Below are 7,464 nucleotides of genomic sequence, written 5' to 3'. Positions count from 1 at the left end.
GGTTACAACCCCCTGGAGCCCAAGGAACCAGTTCCAAGATCACCGGAAGAATTCACAGGAAAGTACTGGACTTGCTGCTGAGAGCCCCGGCTGAGAATATAAGATGCAGTGACAGAAGGAAGCAGCGTGGAATATTTCCGTTATGAAACTGTTTTCTGATACACTCTTAAAAAGACAAAACTGGTCCCTGTATTCAGCTATTGAGTTCTGTTCCTTCCTGGTCCAGGTAGGTACACAAGGAATAACCAAGCCCTCTGATTCCTTAGTGACTTCTCTGCCAGATGCTGTAACTAACCAGTCCTCAGAAGAACAGAAGCCGACTTGAACACTGATAAACCAAGAAGGCAGCCACTTTCTGAATTCACTTGAATACATCCGTGTTTTATTTGCTTAAATAAAGGCAGAATCTTGGTTTTACAATTCCAGATCTGTAGCAACGCAACAACCGCAGCAGCACGAGTGGACACAGGGAAGGGATGGCTGTTGGCACCAAACTTGCAAAATCCTGGCTCCTTTGGGAATTGTGCGTTTCATTTAAAATAAATTAAACAATTGAAATATATTATACTATACCTTTTTTTTAAAAAAAAACCATATAAGCCTAACGTAATAGGGGGTTTTAATATTAAAAAGTCAACGATCCAATGTCTGTTAGAAATAAAAGGTGCTGTGTAACACATGCACAACAAGGCTCTTGAGCTTTAGCTACCAGCATTGACATGCACAGGGTGCTGCAAACAGAGATGCACACGTGCATCCTGCACCGTGGCTTGCTGAGTCTCTGCCCTCTTCCATAGGAAGTGCCAGTCCTCACACAGATCCCAGAAGATCCATGGGGAAGTGGCAGTTTTACCTGCAGGGAGCTCCCTCAGCAGCTCCCCTTGCAGGGCTGGCCATCACATGGGGGCTTGAGTGTTCTGACCCCGAGCCCCCGTGCAAACCAGCTCCAGGGAACGAGGCTGTTCAGGGATGGAAACTGGAACCACAGGTCACAGAGCCTGGGATCTTGAATGAGGTATCAAGCAGTGTTAATGAAGAAAAATCTAGAGGTCTCAGGAGGTCAGACACAGGTAAATGAACAGTAACAATAACATCCTGTAAAAATCCCTTGCACCTATAGAGAGAGAACCTTCTCCTTAAGGGACCTCTTTTTCCAGAGATTGCAAGAGCTGCCTAGGTAGCATTCACTCCCCACGAATACAACTGTTCAGGCCTGTTTAGGAATTAGATGCCCCTAAAGCATTAATACTCCAGTCCCTTCCACACACAGCTGCCCTGCAGAGAAGGGCAAGATCACCCTGGGTTACCCCAGAGGAAATGGGGGAATGCTCATGCTCTGCTCTGCATGCTCAGAGACTGTGCTGTGATGGGGACAAGCTGCCAGCACAGGGCAGAGACTGCCCTGCTCTAAAGCACAGTTGAAGGGAAGTTGCTTGATTTGAGCTACAAAATTGACCATCCAGCAGCTGATCACAGTGGGAATCACAGCAGGCAGCCAGCGGATACGTGCTCGGGGGCAAGCTCCTACGTGCCTGTGGGCAGTCACAGCTTTGGCCAAACACTTGCACAGAAGGTTGAAGGGCATGAATGGTAAAGACAGCAGTCAGCAAGCTGATCTCTGCTACACAGACAGCTTGGTACTAAAACCTAGCAGGGGGTAGTGGATTGGGAGCAAAGCCTAGCATCCCCTCTAGAAAGCTCCTTGGGCCCCCCACCCCCATTTTTCCGCCACCTTGAACAGAGGTGGGACCAGTACAGTTCTCTTCCCACTGGACTGAACACAGCAGTCAGTTAACTGAGCAGACACTACTGACCAGCCTGTCATAGGAACTGCAGATAAAACATCCTGGATTTCCCACGAGGGATCAAGGGCCAGGATGATACCACAGGTTAACTGTGCTCAACAGCACCGTGCCTGATAGAACAGGTGAGTGGTTCCATGCTGCAGCATTCAGATAGAAACATCCACGCTAGAGCAACTGAAGACATGGATCTGCCAGCTAATGAGGCACAGTGGTCACTGGTGCCAGACAGTTAGTGGGTTTCACAGCAGACCACGCATGAGTCCCCCACCCACCTGCCATCTGGTCTGCTAGAGCACATTACCTGAACACAGTGATTACTTGTGACAGAAACCAGCTGAAGTTTCACACTCCAGATCTCCTGAGTAACCCTTTGACATGACCCAGCGAGCATCCACATTGGTGTTTTTCACCCAGGGCTTCAAGGCTGAGCCTCCACAAGAGATAAAAAAACATGTATTAAACAACAACCAGACAGTCTCTCCAGAAAACAACACTCACACAAGACAAAGTTAGAGGTGAGGAAAAACAGACCAGAAATAGGCAGCTGTGAAGAAACAATGCTGTCACATTCAAACACAGGCCCATCTCTCCTTCATATGTTGCTTCAGGTCAGAGCTCTAACAATTCTCATTACAATTCAGTCTCGGGACACAATGCACTTATTCTACACAACAGATACACACATCCCAGGCACTCCAGTATTTGGCTTTCTCAGTCAAACGGGCCAGTCTTTATGACAGGTTTCGTTCAATATGCTGAGTGGGATTTCCTTTGGCAGTATCGTCATGAGTGGGTCTAGTATTTCTTTTTAGTTCAGGACTAAAATACTTCAGTGTCTAGGATGCTCTCAGCTTTGCCCTGCAGGCAGTTCTTGGTACAGAACAGATCCCTATTGTCTCTAGTGAATTTAAAGGACTTTAACCCAGCCCTTTAAACCTACTAGAACAGGCAGAGATGGAAGCAAGACTACGCTCGCATGCTCTGTTACCAGCTCCCTCCTGCAGATCCATGCTCTGTGCCTGAAAACTCCAGGCAGGATTCAGATGGTGAGGCTGCAGCTCCCCAGTGAGCAAACCACCTCTTGTCCTTGTGGCCACTCTCCTCAGAGTGCCCCAGGGCTGCCCAGGTGTGTTCTGATCCAGCTGCTGGCTCAAGCGGTGTTCCCGAAGCAGCAGCCACTCTCAACAACAGGAAGACCCCGATTTGGAGCTGGACTGCAGGTCAATAGTGTGGCCCAGCATGCAGTGCTCCAGCTGCTCCTCCACCGCCAGCACCTGTCGCACGGCTTCCTCAAAGGCCACTGTCACATTGGTGTCGTCCTTGGCACTAGTCTCCAGGTACGGATAGTTACCGTTTTCCATGCACCAGGCCCGGGCCTCCTCTGTGCTCACCTGTCTCTCCAGTTTGTCTATCTTGTTGCCCAGGACTACAAACGGGAAGTGTTCAGGGTTCTTCACATCAGCGTAATAGATAAACTCCTTCTGCCAGTTACTGAGGTTCTCAAAGCTCTGCCGGTCATCCACACTGAAGGTCAGCAGGCAGCAGTCTGCTCCCCGGTAAAAGGGTGTCCGCAGGCTCTTGAACCTCTCCTGTCCTGCAGTGTCCCAAATCTGGAGGGTCACAAAACGCCCGTCCACCTCCAGGTCCCGGTTCAAGAACTCCACCCCAATCGTGTGGAATGCCTGCGAGTCAAACTTGTTGGTGACGTACCGATTCATGAGGGAGCTCTTCCCAACTCCACCATCTCCAAGGAGAATGACCTTTAGGAGCAAGGACTTCCCACTCATTGCAGCAGGACGGAGGGGCAGGGTACCAAGGCAACCTGCAGGGTTCAGAAATAGTACAAAACAGCCATTTGACTTGTGGGTTCTGCAGAAAGACACATACAGAAGAACAGAATATGGTATTTCTATTTCTGAACAAGTTTTATATATAGGAGGTGATTTTTCTTTTTAGAGAAATCATATTATCCTAATCTCTCTTATCAGAGACATTAGAGCTGGGAACTGGACAAGCTTTCAGGCATTCAAGTCCTCCATCAGGTCCAAAATGGTTGCAACAGATCACCCATTTAAGTGCAAGGTGAAAACAGCTGTCGAGAGTTCAGGATCAATTACACCACTTTTGGTGAAAACTCTGTATCAGAAAGCTTGTCCAGTTTTTCCAAACACATCATCACTACTTAAACATTTCCCTGGGCCTGCATCTTCAGGCTGCCGCATAAACAGCAAAATCACCAGGGGTGGCTGTCACCAGGCCTTCCTTTCCACTGAACCATCACCAGCTGAGTAATTTCTCCTCTCTGACTCGCTCTACTGGAAGGATGTAATAGATGTGCAGGTCTAATATCAATACAAGTCATTTGTCAAGCCAGTTCTTAATCACTGTGAGGATGCTGACTCACCTTACCAGCGGAGCTGCGCGTGATCTCCACGGCTCGGAAGGGGTTTCCCAGGCACAGGGACCAGCTGCTCTTTGCTGGCAATGCCTGTCACAGCCCAGTTTGCTTGGGCTCAGCTGCAAGTTCACATTGCAACAACCCAGACACCACAGGTTCCTCAGTCAGCACCCTCAAGGCCAAGTGCCAGTGCATCCTTCCCCTCCCAGAGATACTCTGCAGATGAGGGTAAAGACCTGACGTGGAATAAGATGTTTGTTTGGGTGTTGTACTGTACCTGCTTTGTCTCCGGGCTATCCAAGGAACACCTTCCTCCAGTGTACCAGTCACTAAAAAACAAACATCAGTCATCAGGGTTGCCAGAGCTGCCCTCATTGCCTTTCAGTTTGCAATGCTGAAGCAGGGTGCAAGAACAATAGCAGACCTTTAGGAACCTGCATGTGCGGTACTGATGGCTGGAGTGCAACAGCAAAAACAAAGCACTGAGGAGATTCCTTTGCCCTGACTGAAATGGAACACAGCCCATTTCTGGCCAGGGCAGAGCCAGAACAATATGCATACTGAACTCCAAATAAGAACAGAACAAATTGAAGGAGCCCTGACATGAGTGCAGAGGCTGTGCACCCCACATCTACCTTTAACACAGGGAATGACAATAACTATGATCTGCTTGCCCTGCCTACTCACACACTCTGGAATCTGCTTTGAGGACTGAACATGCACCTGAATCTGCTACCTAGGAGTATCAGCCAGCTGGCAAGAGCCTGGTAGGAAAAGAGATGGAACTTGCTTACACCTGCTACCAACATTCCTGGGAAGGGTGTGGATGAGTAGTGCTGCTTAGTGATGACACCTCCAGCCCATCGAAGCAGGAGTGTGTGTGGCACTGCTCAGCTCAGCACTCCTACTCCTTCCAGACCAAACCCCACTTTCTGCATTAATCTCGGGGGACCCTGTTCAACCTTGATTCTGCACTTTTTGCAGCTCTTTCAAACAGTGCTTACCACAAAGCCAAAATCAGAAACTTCTGCTTTAAGTGAGTTTTTGCATTTTCTGCACAAAAGGCTCACCAATTTCACTTCCCTGCACAGAAACACCTCAAACCAAGCAGAATTGAGCTAACCTGATGGGCTATTTGAGGAGGAGCGTGTGACCCAGTAGTTCTAAAGCAAAGACCAAAATGCAAATGTCAGAAAAGACAAACAGGAACTGCAGCACAGCTCCCCGGGGCCGATGGCTTAGGGGAACTCCTGCTGCCGTGAGCAGGTGAGCTGTTCAATACCCTTGCTCCTTTTCCAAACCTTGCTGAGGGATGCTTAAGACAGCCTCTGTCACCAAAGCCCCTCCTGGCACAGGCCATCAGCCCCGAGAAGAGTTTCTGCTTAGAAATGGTCTGTTAGCAAGTGACTTGTTTTAAAAATGACTAATAGGTTATGTCGGGCTGCTCCAGAGCCTGCAGGTCAGCACGCTGCTGGCAGCCGTGACATCGCTGCCCCGCTGCGAGCTATTCCGGAGGCTGAACCCCACTGCAGCGCGGCCGAGCCGCTCTCGCAGGGCGCCAGCACCTGTGTGCAGGTACCAACAGCAGGGTGGGCGCGCCGGGCCCGACTTTCCCCCGCTCCCCAGGCCCCGGCTCGGCGGAGGCGAGACCCTCCGGCGGGTCCCCTCCCGCCCCACGGGAGCGGCCAGGGAGGTGCCCGCGGCCGAGGAGCGGCACCCGCGAGGGGCCCCTCGGCAGGGACCGGGGTAAAGGGGCGGCTCTCCGGCCCCCCTCCGCGGGTGCCCGCGCCGGGGGCGGCGGCGCCGGGCCCGCCCTTACCTCGCCCTCACCGCCCTCCGGCCGCCGCCGCCGCCCGGCCCGCGGGGCGCAGGTGCCGCTCAGCCCCGCGCCTGCGCAGCGCACGCGCCTCCCGCCGGCCGGCACGACCCGCCCCCGGCCGGCAGGGCCCGCCCCGCAGCCCCTCACAGCGCCCCGGCCGCTGCTGTCACCGCCCCGCAGCCCCTCACAGCGCCCCGGCCGGCAGGGCCCGCCCCGCAGCCCCTCACAGCGCCCCGGCCGCTGCTGTCACCGCCCCGCAGCCCCTCACAGCGCCCCGGCCGCTGCTGTCACCGCCCCGCAGCCCCTGACAGCGATCCGGCCGCTGCTGTCACCGCCCCGCAGCCCCTCACAGCGCCCCGGCTGCTCCTGTTAGCGGCCCGCCTCAGTGCCTTCACAGTCGCGCACGTGCCTCCTCTACCTCCTCAGACCCTTCGCACTGGCCCTGCCACTCCCCTCCAAGCCCCCCATGTGCCTCCTCAGTCCCCTCACAGTCCCGCATGTCCGCCGTGTGCCTCTTCAGACCCCTCGTACTCTCCCCGTCACAGTCCCCCCTGTGTCCCCTCGCAGCCCGCCCTGCCACTGCTCAATCTCCCGTCCCCTCAGTGTCCCCCTGTGCCTCACTGCCCGCCCTGTCACTCCCCCAAACAGTACCTCATGCCGCCCCACAGCCCCTCAGCCCCGCACTGCCCGCCCCCTGCACGCCCCTCACAGTCCCCTCTGTGACTCTCCTCAGTCCCCGCATGTCCCCCGTCCCCCGCAGCCCCCTCAACGCCAGTCCCTGTCACTCCCCGACCACCCGTCTCCTCACAGTCCCACATGTCGTGCCGCAGCCCCTCGCCGCCCTCCCCTGTCACTCCCCTCACAGTCCTGCCTGTGCCCCCTGACTGCCAGCCGCTGTCACTCCTCTCATAGTCCCCCCACTCCCACTTTGTCATTTCAGTGACAGCTGCCCAAAAGAGTGAGACTCCCCCACCCTGACCATCACCCACGAGACCAGGAGCGAGAATGTCTTAAAGAAGGTTTCCATGGAAGAGCAGTAAATACAAACATTACAGAGAGTTGAAGGAGAAAACAGTGGCAAGGTCATGCCAGCCTGGCCCAGACAATGGGAGGAGACTGGAGAGGGAGGGGAAAACCTGACCCCCAGGTGGCTCCAGAGGGGTTTTGGGGAGCAGCACCCACTTGTGTGTTCTCCTTCCACTTGTGGCTGGCATCATCAACTCTTCTTCCTAACAGTGTCTGGTGCAACTGAGATACACCTTTGAAATTTGGGAACACATCTCACTGGGGCTGCAACATGCCCTGGACACCTTCCTGGTGGGGAACAGCCAGGACCCTTCGCATGGATACCCAGGGCTTTTGGCCATCTGAATCCTGCCTCTGCTCCAGGGCTCAGTGGGTGCCACAAAAGTGCATCAATGCCCTCCTCCCCCCAGAAACGC

At 53.8% G+C, this 7,464-nt stretch overlaps 1 protein-coding gene across 6 annotated transcripts; it reads right to left on the bottom strand.

Annotated features, from left to right (window-relative positions):
* Nucleotides 1-360: 360 nt before the first annotated feature.
* On the bottom strand, nt 361-6,113 carry RAB9B (RAB9B, member RAS oncogene family). Of its 6 annotated transcripts, none has more exons than XM_085060143.1 (3): nt 6,023-6,113; nt 4,481-4,532; nt 361-3,627 (listed from the first exon to the last, which is right to left on the bottom strand). In XM_085060143.1, exon 3 carries the CDS (start codon nt 3,590-3,592, stop codon nt 2,987-2,989), a length of 606 nt encoding a protein of 201 aa, XP_084916269.1. In that variant the 5' UTR covers nt 3,593-3,627; nt 4,481-4,532; nt 6,023-6,113; the 3' UTR covers nt 361-2,986. The 6 variants fall into 6 exon arrangements, with proteins under 6 accessions (XP_084916269.1, XP_084916265.1, XP_084916268.1 ...); XM_085060139.1 differs by having other exon boundaries at nt 4,210-4,532; nt 6,023-6,112; XM_085060142.1 differs by lacking the exon at nt 4,481-4,532 and adding an exon at nt 4,210-4,419 and having other exon boundaries at nt 6,023-6,069.
* Nucleotides 6,114-7,464: the final 1,351 nt, after the last annotated feature.

The sequence above is a fragment of the Lichenostomus cassidix genome, chromosome 4A, assembly GCF_008360975.1.
Source record: "Lichenostomus cassidix isolate B80296 chromosome 4A, HeHo_3.0, whole genome shotgun sequence".
Classification (NCBI taxonomy): Eukaryota; Metazoa; Chordata; class Aves; order Passeriformes; family Meliphagidae; genus Lichenostomus; species Lichenostomus cassidix.
This window is presented reverse-complemented; position numbering and strand designations above follow the sequence as displayed.

Coding starts and splice junctions, on each gene's coding strand:
- RAB9B (XM_085060143.1), bottom strand. CDS start 3,592: ATGAGTGGGAAGTCCTTGCTCCTAAAGGTCATTCTCCTTGGAGATGGT.